At 62.2% G+C, this 20485-nt stretch overlaps 3 protein-coding genes and 1 long non-coding RNA gene across 5 annotated transcripts; 1 reads left to right on the top strand and 3 right to left on the bottom strand.

Annotated features, from left to right (window-relative positions):
- Positions 1–1943: 1943 nt before the first annotated feature.
- On the bottom strand, positions 1944–7977 carry BTBD19 (BTB domain containing 19). 2 transcript variants are annotated; one of them, XM_088526178.1, is made up of 8 exons: positions 7887–7977; positions 6159–6390; positions 5573–5626; positions 4224–4283; positions 2841–2909; positions 2388–2519; positions 2192–2317; positions 1944–2098 (listed from the first exon to the last, which is right to left on the bottom strand). In XM_088526178.1, the coding sequence occupies exons 1-8, from the start codon at positions 7973–7975 to the stop codon at positions 1964–1966; spliced, it is 897 nt and encodes a 298-aa protein (XP_088382304.1). In that variant the 5' UTR covers positions 7976–7977; the 3' UTR covers positions 1944–1963. The 2 variants fall into 2 exon arrangements, with proteins under 2 accessions (XP_088382304.1, XP_088382305.1); XM_088526179.1 differs by having other exon boundaries at positions 2388–2492.
- Positions 7978–10179: 2202 nt separating this feature from the next.
- On the top strand, positions 10180–10866 carry DYNLT4 (dynein light chain Tctex-type 4). Its single transcript, XM_088526186.1, has one exon. The coding sequence runs from the start codon at positions 10180–10182 to the stop codon at positions 10864–10866; it is 687 nt and encodes a 228-aa protein (XP_088382312.1).
- Positions 10867–11934: 1068 nt separating this feature from the next.
- LOC148594493 (uncharacterized) lies at positions 11935–12185 on the bottom strand. Its single transcript, XR_015913465.1, has 2 exons — positions 12097–12185; positions 11935–12066 (listed from the first exon to the last, which is right to left on the bottom strand). It is a non-coding gene; the product is annotated as an uncharacterized LOC148594493 (long non-coding RNA).
- A 290-nt stretch (positions 12186–12475) lies between these two features.
- On the bottom strand, positions 12476–19058 carry PLK3 (polo like kinase 3). The gene is made up of 15 exons (XM_088526132.1): positions 18888–19058; positions 18162–18269; positions 17954–18070; positions 17416–17545; positions 17241–17328; positions 16618–16713; positions 15647–15842; positions 15108–15234; positions 14594–14703; positions 14386–14503; positions 14184–14267; positions 13835–13997; positions 13567–13696; positions 13257–13364; positions 12476–12894 (listed from the first exon to the last, which is right to left on the bottom strand). The coding sequence occupies exons 1-15, from the start codon at positions 19056–19058 to the stop codon at positions 12700–12702; spliced, it is 1941 nt and encodes a 646-aa protein (XP_088382258.1). The 3' UTR covers positions 12476–12699.
- Positions 19059–20485: the final 1427 nt, after the last annotated feature.

Raw genomic sequence — 20485 nt, 5'->3', positions numbered from 1 at the left:
TGCCCTGGGGTGCCACGGGCATGGCCCGGGGTGGGCACCACCCCCCACCTTTATTTATTGCAAAGGGAAACTATCTATAGAGAGATATATATTTTTAAGCTTATTTTAAAAGATTTATTTCTCGGCCCGAGGCCTCGCCCGGCTGTCCAGGGTGCCAGGCAGCGAGGGGACAAGCCCTTTGCTGGTGTAGGGCTGCCCGCCGGAGGCGGCGCGGGCAGGGATGCTGGGCAAGTCACCCCTCTGCTGCCCTACCCCGTGCCTCAGCTTCCCCTTTGGGGACAGAGCCGGCGGGACACACCGCGGAGCGAGGGAGCCTCCTGCTCCCGACGTGGAGGGCTGTCCTGCGTGCGGGCCCTGCCATACCCAGCGCTGCCCGCGGCCGCAGCCCGGCGCGGTGGCACCGTGGCCGCGCGGTGCAGAGCTGCACGCAGGCACGGCGTGGCGCTGGCGCGTGCCCCTGCCATGGGCGGATCTAGCTGGAAAGGGCCCTCTCCGTGTCCCGTGCAGCACGGCCGGCCTCCCCAGCGGCCCCGCAGCGGGCAGAGCCAGGCGCTGTCCCCCTCTCCGTCCCGGCACCGTCCCGCGCCCTTACCCAGCACTTTAACTCCAGCAGTGTTTGCCGTGCCTGCGGCCCCGGCCGACCAGGCCCCTGGCCGTGGCCGCCGAGCTGGGGTGGCCCCGGGGACACCGTCCCCGTCCCTGTGCCAGGCGTGGGCACGGTGGGCAGCCCCTCAACTCCCCCCCCCACGCCATCTAAGTTATTTATATCAAAGAGAGCAAAGGTTTATTTTTGTAGTTTGTACAGGCGGTAGTGGGGACTGAAGGTTTATTTTTAAAGAGTAAATATATATATTATATATAAATTACCTGCCGTGTCCGGCTCTGTCTCTGGGGGGCAGTGCGCCCTGGGCGACAGCGGCGTGCACATAGCGTGGCTGTGTCCACGCGTGTGACCGCGCTGCGTGTGTGTGTGTGTGTGTGTGTGCACATGTGCATGGAGCGCGTGTGCCGTCCAGGCTGGGGTCTGGTGCTGGGTGCTCCCCAGCGCGGCGCAGGTGACACTCGCTCCTCTCCTCCCCAGCCTGGCTGCTGCGCCCCAGAGGCAGCCATGGTTTGGACACGCAGCCCCGGGCCCTGCCCATGCCCCCGGTGGGTTCCCCAGTCCCAGGCACACACAGCCCCTTGCAAAGTGAAACCGAGTCATGCACAGGCGGAGGTGCCCAAATGTCCTTGCTCCTTGGCCGGGGTGGTGCTGACAGGTGATGCGCAGCAAGGAGGGCGGCGCAGGGTACTGGGTCATCACCACACAGCAAAGGGCTGACGGTGGCACCAGGACCCTGGCCCAAGGGTGGGGGGGGTCTCTGTCGCGGGTAGGCGGGTGAGGAGGGGCTGCTGGTGTCACCGTGCCGGCACTTGGTGGCTGCGGCCTCACACCCTGTGTAGCCCCGGCCTCCTGCTCCATGAGCTGCCCCAGTACCAGCCCTGGCCCCGCACCACCCTGGGGTCCCCTGGGGCCCGTGACCACTCCAGCTGCCTCTTGTACCACGAGGCCACTGCCCCAGCAAACAGACCCAGCTGGGCTCCGGGCCCACGGGTGCTGAGCCGTGGGGCTGGGGCACAGGCTTCACCCCATGTTCCCCTCGTGTCCAGGGTGGGGGCAGCCCCCACCACCCTCCGGGGACACCCTGCGTGGACCCCATGCAGTGTTAATGCCACCGGATAGCCCTGGGCACCAGGATCCTGCACACAGACCCTGCCCCATGTCCCTGCACCCCACTGCCCACCCCAGCCCCTCTCCAGCCCCTCTCCACCTCGAAGCCATGACGCGGGTGCAGAGGTTTTATTGCTGCTCGGCCGCGCCAGCGCCCACCTGGCAGCCCCACGCTGTGCCCGCACTCCCCCTTGCCCACGGGGCTCATCAGCACCAGGGCACTGCGGGGGGTCCAGCCCCCCGCCCCGGCCCTCACTTGCCGTGGGGGTCCAGGTGGCGGTGGTGCTCGCGGGGCCGGGTGCCCCTCCGGGGCCGGCAGAGGCGCGCGGGGACACCGCTGCCCTTCCTCAGCGCGTGGCACCGCCAGGCCGCCGCGATGTTCTCCACCTGCCGGGACGCGGCCGTCACCGCGGGTCACCACGGGCACCGCGGGTCACGTCCCCAAACTGCACCGCGGCCCAGAGCGGGGGCAGCGCTCACCGGGATGAGCAGGTCCCGCTGGTTGTGGCTCTCCAGCGTGGCCAGCTCGCTGGGCGCCAGCAAGGGCAGGCGCAGCTCGCGCACGGGCAGCGCCGCCACCTCGGGCACTGGCCGCTCCAGGACGGCCTGCGGGACATGGGACGTGGGGACACCCATCGTTACCCACCGTCCGGGTGTCCCCCACGCGTGTGCTCACCGAGCTGACGTGCGCCCACTCCCGCACGGCCTGCACCAGCTCCAGCTCGTCCACGGCCAGGCGGTCGCTGCGCAGCACCCGCGCCAGCACCGCGTCCGACAGCTCCTGGAAGCCCCGTGTCCGCACCACCGCCTGCAGGGACGCGGCAGCGCTGCCACCGGGGCCCCCTGCCCTCCCAGCACCTGCCAGCAACATCCGAACCCATAACCTGCCCTCCCACCAAGCCTTCCTCCTCCTCCCAGCATCCCAAATGCTCCCTCAGCATCACCCCCAGCCTGCCCCAGCTCTCCCTTCCCAATGGCCATTTGGTCCCTTCCCTGCAGCCTCCGGCCACCCCATTCCCTCAGGTCCAACCCACCCTGCTGCAGTAGGGCTCCCCATGCCCTGTGCCCACAGCAAAGGGATGCTCCCCTATCACATCCCATGCCATGTGTCCCCCGCCTGCAGCCGTACCGCGGTGCAGCCCTCGATGAAGGCCAGACAGTGCTGCTGGAGGTCCACCTGCCCGTAGGTCACTGCAGCCTGTGGGGCAACACCAGGGACATCTGTGAGGGGACCGGAGCACAGGGACAACTCCCGAGCCCCCAGGAAACCCCACAGTGAGGGACAAGGGCCTTTGGGGCTGCCACATCCCAGGGTGGCCTCGGAGAGTCCCTGGGAAAGGTCCCCCACACTGCCTCCCCCCTGCAGCAGCAGCAGTTTAGGGCGCCCCACTCGCCCCCACAAGCCTCCCCCAGCAGCTCGGCAGGGGCCAGAGCTGACGCAAACCCGGGGACAGAGTGGGTTGTTTTGATGAGGTTTGTTTTGTTCTGGGGTTTTTGGGGTTTTGCTGTTTGTTCCCTCCGGGCCGGTTTTAGCTTTGTTTACGCTGCGGTGGTTGGGCCCCAGCGCGTGCTGCCGCACACCCAGACCTGCCTCCTGCCCTTTAGGCATCACCCCGGCCTCAGAGGTGAGAAAAATCCCCTCCACGGCTTTCGTGAGCTGGGGACACAGTGATATGTCCCACTGCCCCACACGTATGGGGAGCATTGGCTGCACCGTCCCACCTGTCCTTGCTACTAGACCCCTGAGTGGGGATTGCCTGGTCCCAAGCAGCATCCCAAGCAGGGTTATATTGGGTGCTGTGACTCTCCACGGGGCTTTGGGTGCTTTCCCAGGGTGGCCAAGGGAAGGATGCTTGTCCGGACACTGGGGCGTCCAAGGGTACTGGGGAGGGGACACCCAGCAAGCCAGCATGGACATGGACGGACCTCGGGGACGGTCCCCCAGGGACTGCAGGTTTGAGCGGATTGGACTCCAATCCATGAGGGATCCCTAAGCCCCCAGGTTGTCACTGGTTGGATGTAGCCACCCACGGCAGCAGGACCCCGTCACTGCGGCCCTCCGGCTGGGGGTGGGAGCAGGCGCTGAGACATGGCCCTGTCACAGGCTGCAGTGGCCCATGAGCAACATCGGGCCAGGACGGGGAGGCTGGGCCCAGCAAGGGTTGTTTTTACCCTCTGTGACACCAGAGGCTGTGACTCTGTGGCTAGGGAACTGCTCACTCGAGCCCTGCAGCGGGGCGCATGGCTAGCAAGCGCGGCAGGCGCGAGCCCAGCAGGGCTGCAGGAGACGGGTCACTTTTCCCTTCTCCCAACCACATGTGGGTCACAGCTAAGCAATGCAGAGGGACACGTCTTGGGGATGGCCAAGGTCTCTCTCTGCCCAAAACGGTCGCTTCCAGGTCACCCTTGTGGGCTGTGCAGCCCCTGCGGATTGCTGCAGCCCCAGGTTCCCCTGGCCAGCATGGGGCAGGGACACGAGCCCTGGCACCACTCAGTGCACAGGGCAACTCACCTGCAGGGCCTCACAGACCTGCTCCACGCTCAGCGTCTCCTTGAGGAACTCCACGCAGAGCTGAAAAGCAGAGCCACCCTGGGGTGCTCAGCGTCCCCCCCCAGACCCCCCTCCTGCAAAGGGGAGCAGGGCTGTGGTGGGACGCGTGGGCAGAGCCACTGGGGACAGGAGGGCAGGAGTGGGGGCTGGGGTGACACGATGGGCAGGGAGGAGCCAGATGGAGGCAGAAGGGCTCTGAGTCACCAGAGGGAGGGAGCAGGGAGATGAAGTCACCAGGTAGCTGGGGTCGCAGCCCTGGGTTTCCCCGGCCAGGCCAGCGTGTGGGCTGGGGTCAGCCCCTTTCCCCGTCACCCTCTGCAGCTGGCAGGAATGCGCACACCGGCCACCCGGCTGGGGTGCCACAAGGTCACTCTCTGGATTGTCCCTCCCAGCACTTCCAGCCCTCCCCTCCCTGCACCCCTGGCTCCATTCAGCAGTCTCATTTCCTCTCGAATTTCTCCCTTTTCCAGATGTTCATTAACTCATCGGTTCCAGGAGGAGGTCAGGCATCTCCCCTGGAATTTCCACCTCTGTCCGGCCTCTCCTCCAGCCCTTTCCCGTCCTGCATCGCACCAGCACACTGCCCCACATGGCAGCCCCCCCCCCCCCCGCCCCGGCTGTCCCCGCGTTTGGGCCACATCATTGTGCCAAGCTCGTCCCCATGGGGCTGTCCCTGCCGCGGGGCCCCACGGCGCCATAGTCATGGTTCAGCAGGGACCTTCCTTGCCGCGGTGGGAAGCGGGAGGGGAAATCCAGCCATGAGGCAGCCGGTCACGAGATCGGCCCGGCCGTACTCCAGGAATCCCTCCGATGACGTGTCCTGGCCGTGCTCCCGCCACAGAGCCGGTCACTGCCCGCCCTGCCTCGCCACAGCTCCCCGTCCGTCTGCCCGGACACGGCCCTGGTGGCAGCGCTGGCTCCGATGCTCCCGCACCCCTCGGTGGCATCTCCTTGGTTGGTGGGTAGTGGTAGCCCCAGGATGGTGACATGGGGGCTTCCCTATCGCCCTTGCAATGAGCCACCCTCGCAGCTGGAGGAGGAGAGCGGCCCCTCCGTGCCCTTCTCTGGGATTCCCCGGCTCCCCGAGGTGGCTCCCAGCTCCCGACACGGCTCTGTGTCACCTCGGAGGGGGAACCCACTGGAGAGCCCCTCTGGGCTCCAGAAATGTTGCTGAGCCCCATCTGTCCAAGGTTGGAGCTGGGAGATGCATCGCAGCCCTAGCGCTGAGCCCTCTGCAGCCACCAGCATCCCCAGAGCACCCCAGGGTGCTGCTTGGTGCAGGACACCCGTGTGGCACTGCAGGGCCTTACCTTGCACAGCTCCTGCAGGCCGTACTCCACTGACGAGGTCAGCACCTCCAGGGCCTGAGCAGCGAGAGAAGCACCTTGAGCAGCAGTGTGCGAGGCCCGTGGTGGGGACCAGCCAAAGCCACATGTCCCCTCCCTCCTGCCATCACCCCATCTCTGCTACCCATTGCACCCAACTCCTGGGTGGGGGAAAGGAGCTGCTGCAATAAGGGACGTGGAGGTGGGGACATGTGGAGGAGGCCAGCTCTGGCGTCACCATGCCAGGAGCCCAGGTCCTCATGCAGCCGTGTCCCAGGTGCCACCAGCTTCTTGTGCATTTTTGTCTCATGGCACCAAACCCCTGGGCTAGGATGGGGAGGGCAGAGCTGTGGCCTCTCTGCCCAAGCTGCACATGGCCAGGGAGCTGGGTCCTGGAGCAGACACCGGTGGGACACGATGCTCTGGACAAGACCTCCCACGCTGGGCTGAGGCCCCACACACTCACTGCACCTCCTGCCAGGAACCCTCTGTGCAGGACTCCTGCTGTGATGGCCCTGGGGCAGCAACACCATTCCCATGCACCCCCACGTCCCTCCCGTGCCCCACTCACGATGTGGCTGTTGAGGGTGACGCAGTTGGTGTAGAGGAACTCGATGACGGCCAGGAAGACCTCGGGCTGCACGTTGCCCAGGACGAGGGGATCCCGCGGCGCGGCGCTGCCGGCGGGGCCGTCGCCGCTCGCGGGGCTCAGCATGCCCTGGAAGGCCTGGCAGCGGCAGGCCAGCACGCAGCGGTGCGCGAACACCTCCCGCTTCTCCCGGCCCACCACGAACGTCACGTCACTGCGCACACGGAGAGGGCCGGGAGCAGCGGGCACTGGGGCAGAGCCGCGGGAACGCCAGGACCTTGTTTCTGCATGGGGACATTTCTCCTGGGCTCATGCAGCCGCCACAGCAGGACCCAGGCAGAACCTGCCGCTCGCTTAGGGACACACAGGCTCAGGCTAAGGGACACACAGACACCCCAGGACGCCAGCTCAGCCCTGAGCAGATTTTCTACCTCAGGCTGCTGGAGGAAGTGGCTTTCGCTTTGAGCGCAGCGCGGCCACGGGGAAGTCCCGCGGCGCCGCTCGGCACCGCGCGGCCCCTCGGCCGGCCACGTGCTCCGGGGTGCGAGCGGCTCTGGCGGGGCTGCTGGCACCCGTGGGGCACACGGGGAGTCGGGGTCTGTCCCGTCACCCTGCATCTCCCCTGCACGGCCTGAGGCCCCTCGGCTGCCCCATGGCCCTGGCGGGGAGGCAGCAGAGGGGCAGAGAGGGGGCGCAGAGCGAGGAGGAGGTGGAAGGTGTCCAGGTAGTGCTGGAGCACGGCCCATCCATCTCCTCGTTCCCCACGCTGGGAACGCCAAGGGCCACGTGCCCGGCAGGCACCCAGCCCATCCCGCGTGTGTCAACACTGGCATGAGCAAGACGCAGAGCTGTGCAGAGGGAGTGGAATAAACTGCTCCATGGTTACGGTCCCTGGCAAAGTGTGGGATGCAGATTGCAAATGAAGGGTGCAGAATGCAGGCTGTGGGATGCAGATTGCGGGTTACAGGATGCAGATTGCAGGCTGAAGATTTGGGGTGCGAGTTGCAGGTTGCAGGATGTGAGATGCCAGTGGGTGCTGCAAGCAGCCAGCCCCTGGCAGCCTCCCTAGTGCATGGCAATGCAGCTGGGGAGTTTTCTCAGGGATTTCTCTTCTGGTGGCCAGAATTTCAGCAGGGATGGGGATTCCCTGCGATGCAGCCAGCTTTCATGCCAGGCCTTACCATGCAGAGGAGCGTAAAAGCCGGACAGCTGCCAGCCCGGAGGCTGATAGGTGGGAGAGGGCGACGAGGCAGCCGTCAATCTTCCCTCCCTTATTCAGGACACCAAGGGACTGAATAACTGAGGCCACAGTTGGCATGGGATAGAGCAGGGGTTCCCCCCCCTGGGGCAGGCACACAGTCTGCGCCCCGGGAGCACTAGCATGGGAGTTCAGCAGTGCCTGTGATGCCGTATGGCAGCGCTTGCCCTGCATCCCTGCGGGAGGAGGCTCCCTCCTGTGGAGAGGAGCCCGGCATCCTCCGGGGCACAGCACAAGCCTCAGGGTGTTGCAGCCGCAGGTTGGGAGCCCTGGGCACTGCTCCAGGGACTCCGTGCCAAACCGGAGCACTGGATGCGGTTGCAGCCACATGTGCCAGGCAAGGACCCCAACCTCCCCCCTCCAGGCTCGGTGGCACCAGGGAAGGTAGCACAAGGCCCGGATCGCCCCACGGAGGACAAGGCAGAGGCGGATTGCACGGACAGTCCCCTCACCTGAACTGCGGGTTGTTGAGCAGGGAGCGGAGGGCGGCGGAGAAGGCGGCCGTGTCGCCGTGCAGCCGCGCGGAGCAGGAGCGCGCCATGGCCCGCGCGCGCCGCAGGAATGCGGAGCAGGCCGGAGGCGGCGGGCAGGCGGGGAGGAGGCCGGCCCGCCGCGGCACGGCCCCTTACCGGGGAAACGGGCCTGCGGCGCTGGAGCCAGGCGGCCCACGCTGGAGCGGGGCCCAGGGCCGAGCGGAGGCAGCCGCGGAGCCGGGGGAGGCGGCAAGGAAGCAGCTGGGAAAGGGGCGCCTCGCTGCCAAGTTGGCTCCAGATGGGTGTTTTCTGAGCCGAGAGTGGAGCAAGGAGGCCAGTGTCCTGTGCAGAGCCCTGCTGCAGCTCCATGTCACCCTGAGGATGAGGACACGCGCTGCTCCCAGCAGCATTCACCCACTACGGCCGGCAGCTGCGGGTCCAGCCCTGGAGCAAGCACCGTAGGTGGAGCTGACAGGACAACTGGGGCAGACGGATAAAGGCAGGCTAGGATTTTGGAAGAGGCTGCATGTGCATAAGTTAAATGTGTGAAAAAATATCACCTCCCCCAAATGTGCAGAGCCCGTTGCAGAGTTGGGGGGCACAGCTGCCCCTGAGCGCTTGGACACCCGAGAAAAGCAGTGAGGGCAGCCACGGGGCGAGTGCTGGTCCTACAAGCAACTCTACTCCATGTCAGACCAAGGTCTTCCCCACCTACCAGCGCTGTTGCAATCTGCCTCAATCACATTTGCTAAAGATACCAAGAACAGTAGCACTCCGAGGCATGACCACCTTGCCCACCGCTGGCAGTGACGTGCTGGGTGGACGCCTGTTTCCCTCTGTACAGCTCCTAATCAGCCCCACGGACAGGGGACATGTCCCCACAGAGGGACCCACCTTTGCCCCGTGCAGCCGAGCGCGGCGAGGGAGGAGCGGGGTCGGCAGCGAGGCGGCCGCCCACGGGAGCAGGGTCCAGCTGCCGGCGCGCTCGGCAGCACCCGCCAGCAGCGGCTATAAATACCCCTGATGGGAGATGCAAACACAAAGGCTCCCTCCGCTTTCCTCAAATAGATCAGCAGCCAGGCCAAACAAAGACGCATTGATCCGGGCGGCTGCAGGCACCAGCTGCGCTGCCCCGGGCAGAGAGAAAAACCTGCTCGGTGCTGGGAGCCACTGGCCAGACCTGCCCCCCGACCAGGACACAGAGCAGGGACCCCCGGCATGTCGCTGGGCTTGGCCACCCCGGCGCTGGGCCACGTGCTCACCCTCCTGCAGCGTGGCCCAGCTGCAGGGATGCCACAGGACAGGCAGCACAGGAAGAACGAGCATCCGGAGGATGCTCCCAGGGTGGAACAAAGCTCTGGGGGTCCCACAACTGTGGTGCACATGGTGGCCCAGGAGGTTATTCTCTGCCCGTTGCTCTCCCCTGGCACATTAGATACTCATGAGCCCTTTCCTGGAGGAGATGCAGCTGTCATATCTCCAGTGCTCTGGCCCCTCTCCTTTGATCCTCTTCCTTTTCTAGTGCACCAGGTGATCCCTGGGGCCTTTTCCTGTTGAGGCTGGAGAACCCATGTTGGGTGCCATGGTGCCCGCTCAGCGCTGCCTGAGCTCCAGGCTGTAGTTTCAAATGCAACTGGGCTGAGAGATGTTCCTGGTCTTAACACACATACACAGAGTCCCCATCGGTGCCATTTGGCCACATGCTGGGCGGTGCGGCTGGTGCTGGGCTTCAGCCATGCAGGGCAGACGAATATCACGGAGGGCAAACAAGGACCAGGGTGTTGGAAGGAGCAGGAAGCAAAGAGTTACAGGAGCTTTGCCCTGGGGCTAGGACCTTGGTGCGTTTCAGTGTCACATAGCAACACTTCATGCTCCACCGACACAACAGGGTTTGCTCTGAGGCCTGCAGAGACCAAGGGGGACAGGACGGTGGCAGCCACGGAGCAGCCCCAGGGCACGGCTTCAGCCAGCGCAGTGCCCTGATTCACCTGGGCAAGAGGGGCACAAGTGGGGCTGAGGGTGAGTGTGTGAATGTGGCGAGCCCAGAGCGCTGGGGAGGATGGAGCTGCTCGCCCTGGCCAGGGGCAGAACAGTGAGCGGGGCTGGGGACGTCCCATGCTGCAGAGATGGAGGCACTGGAGCAGCTGAGGCCAGGGAGAGCTGGGGTGTCCCGGAATGCAACGCTGCCCTTTGCCAGTCTGGGAACCCCGGGAATAGCAGGACCACTCCCATGCCCATAACTTGGGGCCACATCTTCCTTCCAGGCTGCCCAATGGCCAGGCAGGAGCCAGCCCCACCACCGGTGGCTCCGGAGGGTGCTGAAGCCCCTCCACCACGGGCAGCACTGGGGGGCACTCGCCGCGGCTCCCAGGCCCTGGACACGCCGGCCCGGCCCAGGGCACCAGCAAAGGGCACAGAGGAGGGCAAGGCCCCTCCGCTGCCCTCCCGCCGCAGCTCCATCCTCAGCAGCCTCAACGTGCCCTTCGCCAGCCGCCGGAGCTCGCTCGGCGCAGCGCCCGCGGGCAAGCGCGCGGCCTGGGTGCTGCACAGCCGCGTCAGCTTCTCGGGGCTCCCGCTCCTCCAGCCCGTGCACGAGGCGCGCTACGAGAACACCTACAAGATGCAGCCGGACGAGGGCTGCAAGTTCAGCGCGGGGCGGGTGCAGCGGGTGCTGGAGGCGGCCCTGGCCGGCGCGCTCAAGGACACGGTGTACGGCGCCCAGAGCGGCGCCCAGGTGGCCCACGGGCTAGCCGAGCTGCTGCGGGGCCGGGCCAGGGAGGTGGTGCCGCCCCGCTACAAGCTGGTCTGCAACGTGGTGCTGGGCCAGCAGGGCCAGCAAAGCCTGCTGGTGGCCAGCCGGGCACTGTGGGACCCGCAGAGCGACAGCTTCGCCTCGGCCACCTTCTCCAACGCCACCCTCTTCGCTGTGGCCATGGTGCACGGGCTCTACTTTGAGTAGCCCTGTGCCAGCTTCAGAGCACAGTGGGAGAAGAGAGGCTGCAAATAAAGATATTTGCTCCAGCCGCAGCTCTTACAGCTTGCTGGCTTTGGGCTGTGGTGTGGGTGAGGAGCCAGGTCTCTTGAGTGATGCCCCCCCGCCCCAGGCATCAGTCCAGATATCACAGCAAGCTCAGAGGGCTGGGGCAGCACCCCAGCCTCTACAGACCCCCACATGCAGCTCCTGGCAGGGCTGGAGCTGTACTCTGCCTGACTGCCTGGTCTGAGGGCTCACTACAGGCCCTAGTTCAGGCTTGTACACACATGGCAGCTCCTCCATACAGCCACCAGCTTGCAAAGAGACCCAAGCTTCAGAAAATGGAGCCTGAAAGGTAGGAGGCATAAGAAAAGGCCAAAGTCCTCAAGGAGGCAGCAGCACAGGGGAAGGACATGCAGAGCAGCCGAGCCTGTTTCCCCCAGCACCAGCAGCTCCCAGGCAGATTGATTGCACTAACAGATCATGTTCAAAGCACATCCATGGAAAAGGATTAAGTCCTCACACTTTCCTGGCTTTGGTCCCAGCTCATAGTGCATGCCATGAGGCAGCATAGCTAAACAGGGGGAAGTGAACCAGTGCTTCTGCCAGAGCTGGAAGAGTCATGGGCAAGGGCCACAAACCCTAGGGCAGGAGACCCCCATTTCCCCACACCAGCACAGCTTGTAATGAGCCAAAGTTAATCCTAGCTGACCCTGGAGAAGAGAAAGACAGGAGAGGACTCTATGGGGGCGGGGGGTGGTCTCAGTCCCACACCAACCCAACCCCCAAGAACCTCCAGCAAACCCAGCTCTATGCCCCTGCCCCAGACCAGGGCCACAGGACTGTCTGAACCAAGGATGAAGAGCAAGAGGCTCTGCTCTCTGGTTGAGGTAGCTGGAGAGGCACTTTGACCAAGCAAGACAGCAAGAGTTTGCTCTTACAAGAGGAAATTTTTATTGATGGGAATCAGGGATAAGGGAACTGCACCTGAAGAGTCCAAGAAGAAAATAAATAAATTCATATAAATAAGACACATAAATAGTCCCACCCAGCAAAGACTGCCTTGAAAAAAGAAACCTCCCACAGGTCCCAGCAAAATGAGGGCTGCTCCAGACAAACCCTCATATCCATTTTTCTTCTATGAAGCCTCAAGTTGTACCAGATGATTCACAGATTCAGGAGCAGCTGGAGCATGATCAGGCCATGGTCTAGCACCGCCCAAAGGAATCTTGCTCCCTTCCTTAGTGTAATGGTTGTAGAGAAGCATGCACCAGCCCATGCACACACCTGGCAAGGCAGGCAATGCCCTTCACTCTTGTCTATCCCTTGTAGTGGGGGTGCTATCCCCACCTCACAGCAACTCTGGAGACGAGTGTTACCATGCCTGAGTCCAATCTCCAGGTGAAGCTGGCAGCCAAGCACAGTGCCCAGCACCAGGAGCCAGAGCCCTGATGTCAAGCAGCAGGGTAGCCAGGAAGGCCAAAGCACCAGCCACTGCAAGAATGCACTGGGCTATAAATCCAAACCAGGCCACTTGCCCTCTCTGCTCTGTCCCAGTCTCCCAGCACACTCCAAGACCAGCACAACCAGAACAGGAGCTGCCAGCACAGTGATTGCCAGAAACCAGAGAGCAGCAAGGACAAAGGGTGCCCAGACCTGCTGCCATAGCCACATCCAAGTGTCTTAGTCCACAGAGTCCTGCTGAACACCAGAGCATGGGGTGTCCAGGTAGTCATCCAGCACCACAGTAGATCTCCCATCCTGTGGGAGGGAAAGGGGAGACCCTCTACGTCCAGAGAGGGTCCCCAAGGTCCAAAGCTAGGCATCAGCCCGCTCCTGGAGGAGTTTGAGTATGTATCTGAGGCGGTGCTGGAGCTCAGGAGAACAGCCCAGCTCCTGGATGCTGCACAGCTTGTAGGTGTAGGAGTTGCGCTCCCGATTGATGTAGGTGACAAGGCAGGAGTGGTCAGGCTTGCTGATGATCACCTTGGTGTGATCATTGTAGAAGTTCACCTAGGAGACAGGTGGGGCCAGCATTAAGCACAAGCTTGGTGTAATCCACACCGCCCATAACAGTGGGAGCAGAGATGGAGCCTTGCTTCCTGCCTCAACCCGTTCCTCCTCTCTGACCAGCCCAGGGGCATCGGCCACTCCACACCCTACAGCAGGAATGCAACTGGCCCAAGTGCCAGAGCAGCTGGAAGTGGCTGACCAAGGCATAGGGCCTCCATAAGCCCTCCCAGAGGTTGAGTGACACACAGGCAGTAGCTCCAGGTACAGGAGCAGCATCCTAGACCAGCAGCTAGTTTCACAGCTGGACTTTGCATTTGGGCTGATCTTACCCATACTGGCATCTCCATGAACCCCACACATACCTGGAGGGTGCCATTGCTGAAGAGCATGAGCAAGGCCTGGTCAGTCTTCACCCACTGCAGGAGCAGGGCTGGCTGCCCAAGGTCATCTATGCTGGGTAAGTCACCTCCCTTAGAGAAAAAGGTCTAAATAAGCTACCCATGATAGTCAGAGATACACACAGTGGGACTAAGTACAGTCCTGGGGACTGCCACAAGGGCACAGCTGTGTCCACCTGGCCACAGCCTGCAAAGGATTGAGTAGCCAAGTTGACTGATGTCCAGTCTGGTCATGATCCCAGCCCACTCATCATAAGCCTCCCCCATCACTTACCTTCATGAGATGCTGCTCCATGTAAGATGCAAAGTACCGCAAGACACTCATCTGTCCCTGGAGCTGCTCAGGAACGGCAGACACAGGGAATGCAATGTGTCTGCTGCTGGTAAAGTTGTAATGCACCATCCTGGGAAGGGGAGCAAATCGTAAGCTTTAGGAACCTCCATCCCTAAGTCCACAGCTCGTGGGGCCTCCCCCAGCCCCTTCCCACCCACCCTGATGAGGGGCTGGTCCTAGAGACACCAGTACCTTCCCCACTGCTTACTTGTGGTTGGGGGAAAGCATCATGTGTGTGCCATCATTGAAGAGGACCCCGATGCTGCGGTTGGAGAGCTGGTATCCAAAGCCATACTTGTTGGAGTAATCCACCCACTTGCTCACCCAGACAAAGTGCTCATGTCGGGCCAGGGAGGCTGGATTTCTGTCTGCTGATGGGATGGAGAGAGGGGTGAGCAACCTGCCTCTACCCAGCTCACCATCCCAACCCAGGCAAGCAGAACCCCACTCCAAGCTGCAGGCTCCAGTGGTATTTAAGGCACCCTCAGCTGCAGCCCTGTCTTCATCCTGTGGGGAAGGGGACACAGGACAGTCCAGGGGCTGTTTGGCTGGTTTACCTGGAGGCATGCAGGACAGACAGGTCCGCAGGAGCCGGACAGCTGACTCAATGACAGCAGAAGCAGTGACGCAGTCTTCAAAGGCTGCAGATGGATGATTACAAGCTTTGAGTCAACTATCTCATCCCCCTTGCTATCAGCAACAGTAGGTCAGGAAGCTCAGGACAGGCCAGGGTGGCCCAGGCAGGTGGGTACTGCTCACCTTCCGAGCTGCTAGCCATAGTCCCCCGGATGGAGGGGCACACAGACTTGTGAGAGGTCTCCTCCGCCAGTGTCTCCACAGGGCTGGAACTGGCACTGCGGCATGAGATGGGGGTGGCCTGCAGAGAGATCTAGCATTAGCCCTGTCCCAAGCTGGCCCCTCAAGAAGGGGTGGCCCCAGGCTTGAGGACACACTCTGCTCTCCTCACCTCATTCCCTTCGAGGGTTTTGTAGCTCATCTGTCGACAGATTGATGTCTTCATCAACCCAGTGACCAGCTTGGAGATTTCATCTTTGTCCTCTGAAGAGCTCTTCTTGGCTAAGGAGAGAGCAGGCAGTGAACTCACTGCTGGGCATGGGGAAAAAAAAAGATACTTGTGCCACCACCCCCAACAGCTTGGCTTTCCCTTGGCCTCTCCCGTGCCCATCATGGGAAGGATGGGGTCAAGCAGCTGCCTCCCACTTTCACTTCCCAGTTCTCATGCAACACAAGGTTTCCAGGAGGAACTGCCCGCTCCGGGTTGCAGCCAGCATCCGCTCACCAGGCGAGCACACCCTGCGCCAGGCCAGCAGCAGCGCAACACCGGAAGGGCAGGAGCAGGTCCTGCTTGGGCTGGCCCCACAAGCAGGCTGCAGAGCACTGCCAGTGCTCACAGGAGCCTTTTTCCTGGAAAAAGGGTCAGCCAGAGGCTTCTGCCTGTCTGGGTGAGCGCACAGCCTTACCCTTGGGTTTCTTCTTCCCAAAGAGTGTCTTGGTGACTTTAGCAAACAGACTCTTGGCTGGGTTGGGGGGACACAGATCTGGAGCCATCACACAACTGCTGGGTGGTAGCTTCTCAGGCGTGTAACCCTGGGGAGAGGTCAAAGCAAGGCTTCAATTTCCATAGCCCATGTGCTGCACAGCAGAGCAGCTGCCCTGAGCTGACCAGTCACTCACAACCCTCCTGACAGCCAGCCTGCATTTCAGTCAAGCCATAAATCCAGGATAAGCACTGAGGTATCATCAGTATGGGAAATAGCCGCTGTTACAAGGACAGTGCAGCAGGGAACCACATCAGATCCCTCAGCCCCCAGAGCAATTCCTCCAGCTGGCATTTCCGCCAGACACCAACCTCTTCCCTCAAGGGCCCAAGGCCAGGGTGACAAGGACAGCACACCAAGGGCAGCACCCTGAGCTTTGTGCATGCAGCTGGAAAAGCCTCATCCCACCTGGAGGAGTCACAGCACCCCAGAGACCCGATTGCAGGCTCCTGCCTGCTCACCTTGAAGAACTCATGGTCCAAGATCTCCTCAAGCGTGAGGCGGTCCTGGGGGTTGCGTTTCAGGATGCCAGCAATGAGGTGCCTGGCAGGCACCGAGATGAAAGTGGGCAGCACATAATCCACCTGCTTGATGCACCTGTAGGTTTCCTTGAGGTCAGATGTCTCGAAAGGAGGGTTCCCACAGAGAAGGGTATACCTGGGAAGGGACACACGTGCCACGGTTAGGTCCCTGCAGGGCTCATGACTCAGCAGCACTTAAGAGCAAGGAAGTTATTCACATGGAGGCAGCCACACCTGGCTGGGAGCACCACTTCCCAGCCCGGGAATGAGCAAATGGGGTGGCTGTGTTCACATCCGGCCACGCTTCCTCCTCACAACTGTTTAGAGCAACAGGCAAAGAGCCCTTAGGAACCTGGCGACAACGAGAGAGAGGCAAAGGCCACCCCCCAGCTGCCCCAACACTGCAGCCCCCATCCCAGCAGGCCTCCCATGCTGCCAAGGCTGCTTTTTCAGGCACTGGAGTGGAAAGCTGAGCAGGAAGTTTGTGGGTAGTGGCCGGAGACTCACTGAGGCAGCCCCGGCGCTCACGGCCTGCACGAGCAGGCACAGCGGCCGCCGCCAGCCACCAAGATTTTCCATTGTTTATCATGTTCTCAAGCAGGTCGAGCCTGCTTTGAACCAGAGCTGAGAACAGCACAAGAGCTTGCGAGAGTGCAGCTTGCACTCACTGAGCGACATCCCAGCCCCCAGGATGGGATTCCTGCTCCAGAAGGAGCACTGGGACTCAGCCCCTTGTCTCCCTCCCCCCTGCCTCTCAGCCACTGCAAAGCCACAGGATGAAGCACAACTTCCTCATGGGGGTTGCCGCAGAGCACAGATCTCCCCAGCCCCAGGTGCGCACGTGGAGCAGGCAGGGCTGATCAGACCCCATCCCCACCAAGCCACAGCACTCTGCACACTGCAGCACTTACATGACACAGCCCAGGGACCACACATCTGACTCGGGCCCATGGCCCTGCCGCAGCAGCACTTCAGGGGCCAGGTAGTTGGGGGTCCCACATATTGTCCTGTGGGAGAGCGCTAGGTCAGCACGTGCTTTGCATCCCTTTGCCACCAGCCTCTTCTCCGAGCCCTCAATTTTTACCTTGCAGGCAATTCTATTCTCTCCCATTTTGTTCTTTGGGAGCAAGAGGCTTCATCCCTCTAAAAGAGCCCCTACACACGTTCCCTCCCCCCAGCTCCCAGAGGTCGGGAGCAGCTGCTCCTGGAGAGTCATTGGGAAGAGCTTGTCCTTGATACAGCGAGGAACAGAGCCTTTGTGTCCCCGGCCCTGCGCACCCGGCGGGGCGGCCCGCCAGGCACAATAGCCTTAGTGAACACATTGTTCTCCAACGGCTGCCAGCTCCCTCCTGGAGGAGCTGCAAGCCCTTCGCCCCCCTCTCTGCCTGCAGCCACAAGCCCTGGCAGCTGGGACCATAATGGCCCTGCCACACTCACAGCCAGGAGGGCAGCTTGCCCTCTGCTTGGGATGCTGGCCAGGAAGAGGAAGATGAGCCCTTGGAGGGCAGCTCTGGAGTAGGGAACTCAGACTTACTTTTTCTTCTGGTCAGAGATATCCTGACAAGCAGCGAGACCAAAGTCTCCCACTTTCAACTCCATGTTTTCATTGATGAAAAAGTTGCCTACAAAGCAAGAGTAATGCATCAGAGCTAGTCACTATAGAGCAGCCCAGTCCCCACACAGCTCTTTGTCATGACAGTGACACTCACCCAGCTTGAGATCCCTGTGTAGGATGCCCTTGAGGTGGAGGTACTTCAAACCTGAGATTATTTGTTTGAGGTAATAGCGCACTTCTGGCTCCAGCAGAGTATGTCGAGCCTTCCAGATGTGAGCCAGGGACTGCAGAAAGAATGAAGGTAGGTGGGTGACTGCAAGCAGGGAGAAAAAGCATCTGTATCCATTAGACAAGGGGCAGGCAAAAGCCAGTTCTTCCAGAAGTAACACATCCACAAATAATCCTTCTGCCACAGCCATGAACTCAAAGCACTGAGGTCACCATGGGATGTGCAGCACAGCCAGTGAATTTATGAGTGGCACTGCTGAGACTATAAGTTACAACCATAAGCAGATACAAGACAGGCAATCTGAGGTGTCTCCAGCATGAGCAAACAGCTTGCGGCTGAGCAGGGTTAGCTCAGAGGGTGGAACAGGGCAGGTAACAACAGTAAGCAGGACAGAGCTAACAGCTCCGCAGGCGCCAGCTGCACGTGGCTCACTTTATGGGAGGCTTTGGCAGCCAGTGCTCACCTTCCTACTGCAGTGCTCCAGGAAGATATAGATGCTCTCCGAGTCCTCGAAGTAATGGGAGAACTTGACAATATGCTTATGGTGCAAGTCCCTGTGCAGCTCAATCTCATTGGTGATCTGAAACAGGGCAGGAGCCGCAGGTGAGCACAGGGCTCTCGCTGCACCCCAGCCAGCCAGGCAATCCTCTGGGCAAGGCCACAGCACCTACCTTCTCCCGCTGGTGGGGTTTAGCCACCCGGCTGTGAGGAATGACCTTCACAGCATAGGTTTTGTTACTCGATAGGTCCGTCATTTCGTAGCATCGTGCAAAGCCCCCCTGCAAAGGAGAATGGGGTTAGGGGTAAGCAAGATAGCGCTTTGCACTTGTCTCAGCCACCCAGAGGTTGAGTCTCCTCAGCTGTTTCCTTGCAGCACAGCCCAGAAACCACCACAAACCTCCCTCCCTCCCACAACAGTACCTACTAAGCTCTGAACTACTGAGCTTTCCACTAGGGATTTTCTTTAGTCAGTTCCTGTAAAGTCTCCCAGGCGGTTTTCCTCCCACCAGGGCAAGGCCCTGCATCTTTCCACATGACAGAGCAGCCAGAAAGCCTTGCACCAGGCAGGAAAGTAGAACAGGCTGGGAGATTTGAGGCCACCGAAAGCAAGCGAGCAGCGCAGGGACAGGTTTTTCCTGCCGTGATGTCAGCCGCGGATCTGCACACTCAGCTGCCGAGCCGCCCGGCTGTGCCGGGGCCGCCTCCCACGCGCCGCCCCGGACCGGGAACGCGGCTCCCACGCGCGGCCCCGAAACCTGCGCGGCAGGATGGGCCGCCAGCCGCGGGACTCACGGCCCCAGGGACGGGCTGGGGATTTTCTTCGCTCCCACCCGAGCAGGAGCCGAGCACGGCGGCCCCCGGGCCGTGATCCTGCCGCCCCCCTCCAGGCCCGATACCTTGCCGAGGAGGCGGCCTCTGCAGTAGGAGCGGCCCGAGAGCGGGTCCGTGATGATGCGGGTGGTCTCGGTCGCGCGGGGCGGCGCGGGCGGCGATGCCGGGACAGCATCGGGACGGTCCTGAGGAAGGCGGGCGGCGGGAAAGGGCGGGTAGAGGCCGGCGGACTCCATGGCGCGGCGGAGCGAGCTCTCGGGAACGCGGTGCCGGGGGGACCCGCGCACGTGGAGCCGCCGGTGCCGCCGCGCGCGCCCGTGGGGCGGCAGGGAATCCCGCCGCCTTTATCAATGGGCGCGTGACGTCACCTCGCCCCGCCCCCGCCGCTCTTAAAGGGGCAGCCTCACCAGAGAAACGGGGAGGGACGAGACACGACACGACACGACACGACACGACACGACACGACACATCACGACACATCACGTCACCTTCCCCCACGTTCTGGGTTCCCCAAGGCTCGAGGGGACCCTTTACTACACAGGATATAGATACATGCCATATATATACAGAGTATATATGTATGTGTGGGGGTGTATATAAGCATATGTATACTTAGTATATATGTGTCAGAGACAGCCAAGTATAGGCACGCAGCCCCTATAGGTACACCCTCCCTTCATCATATACAGATGCCACACTAGCTACAGAGAACCCCCATAGACACACAGTCCCTCCCAGACTGGCACCTATAGACAGGCACCACCCCCATAGACAAGCACCCACAGACACAGTCCTCACTGAACAACCCCAGCACAGGGATTCCCCACAGCTGCACACCCACATAGCCACCCCCTGGGGACCTCCCCACAGCCATGAGGCAGAGCCTTCCTCAGGGACGGGAGGACCCCCCACTGCATCAGCCCCAGGGGCTCGGGCTTCCCCCAAGCAAGCCCCAAGGAGAAAGGGGAAGCCTAAGCTGCTGGGTTCATGCAAGTGGGTGACACAGAGCACACAGCCACCCTCAGCACTCACTGTCCACCTTGGGGCCAGTGGCCAGGGAGGGCAAGGCTGATGGCGGGGTACCCGAGCACAGCCCAGAGCCCTGCTGGCCCTCGGGTGGCTGGAGTGGTCAGCGGCACCGTCCTGGGCAGCGGCCACGGGGACACACCAGCGGCCACGGGGACACACCAGCGGCCATGGGGACACATGTGCGTCGGGACAAGCCCGGGCATCTCCTCCTGCCGCGTGTCCCCTGCTTCCAGGTCCGGCCGCCTGGCGCTGGCGCGACGAGCGGGACAGACGCGCGGACATTGCACTGCTGCTCTCTAACGGCCACAAGCAGGACTGTTCCGCGCAGCCCCCGGGACTGTGGCCACGCGAGTCCGGGGTCCGCCGGGTCTCCTGTGAACCTGGGGATTACTCCCCTCCCACCGCTCACAGCCCAGGCAGGGGAAGCCCGGAGGAGAGGTCTGGCCGTGGTCACAGCGGGATCCCCACCTCTGTATCGCCCCAAACAGCCCACGGTCCCCAGGGGCTGCACTGCCCTTCACAAGCCACCCCTGTCGCGCTGCTTGCAGACAAGCCCCATGCTTTGTGCCTCAGTTCCCCCTTGTTGTGCTCCCCTGAGGCAGCCTGGGCTCTGCTCACGGATGCTCGATGAGTT

This window comes from Tinamus guttatus, unplaced genomic scaffold (genome assembly GCF_059628265.1).
Source record: "Tinamus guttatus ecotype Peru unplaced genomic scaffold, ASM5962826v1 Tinamus_guttatus_pri_ptg000242l, whole genome shotgun sequence".
Taxonomy (NCBI): Eukaryota; Metazoa; Chordata; class Aves; order Tinamiformes; family Tinamidae; genus Tinamus; species Tinamus guttatus.
The sequence above is the reverse complement of the archived record's forward strand: the minus strand, read 5'-3'. Positions and strand labels throughout refer to the sequence as shown.

Coding starts and splice junctions, on each gene's coding strand:
- BTBD19 (XM_088526178.1), bottom strand. CDS start 7,975: ATGGCGCGCTCCTGCTCCGCGCGGCTGCACGGCGACACGGCCGCCTTC. Junction 2,910..4,223: donor AGGTCTGTGAGGCCCTGCAG/GTGAGTTGCCCT, acceptor GTTGCCCCACAG/GCTGCAGTGACCTACGGGCA. Junction 2,520..2,840: donor TCATCGAGGGCTGCACCGCG/GTACGGCTGCAG, acceptor GCGTCCCTGCAG/GCGGTGGTGCGGACACGGGG.
- DYNLT4 (XM_088526186.1), top strand. CDS start 10,180: ATGGCCAGGCAGGAGCCAGCCCCACCACCGGTGGCTCCGGAGGGTGCT.
- PLK3 (XM_088526132.1), bottom strand. CDS start 19,058: ATGGAGTCCGCCGGCCTCTACCCGCCCTTTCCCGCCGCCCGCCTTCCT. Junction 15,235..15,646: donor TGGACCATGAGTTCTTCAAG/GTGAGCAGGCAG, acceptor ACCTCTCCCCAG/GGTTACACGCCTGAGAAGCT. Junction 14,268..14,385: donor TATGGCTAGCAGCTCGGAAG/GTGAGCAGTACC, acceptor ATCCATCTGCAG/CCTTTGAAGACTGCGTCACT.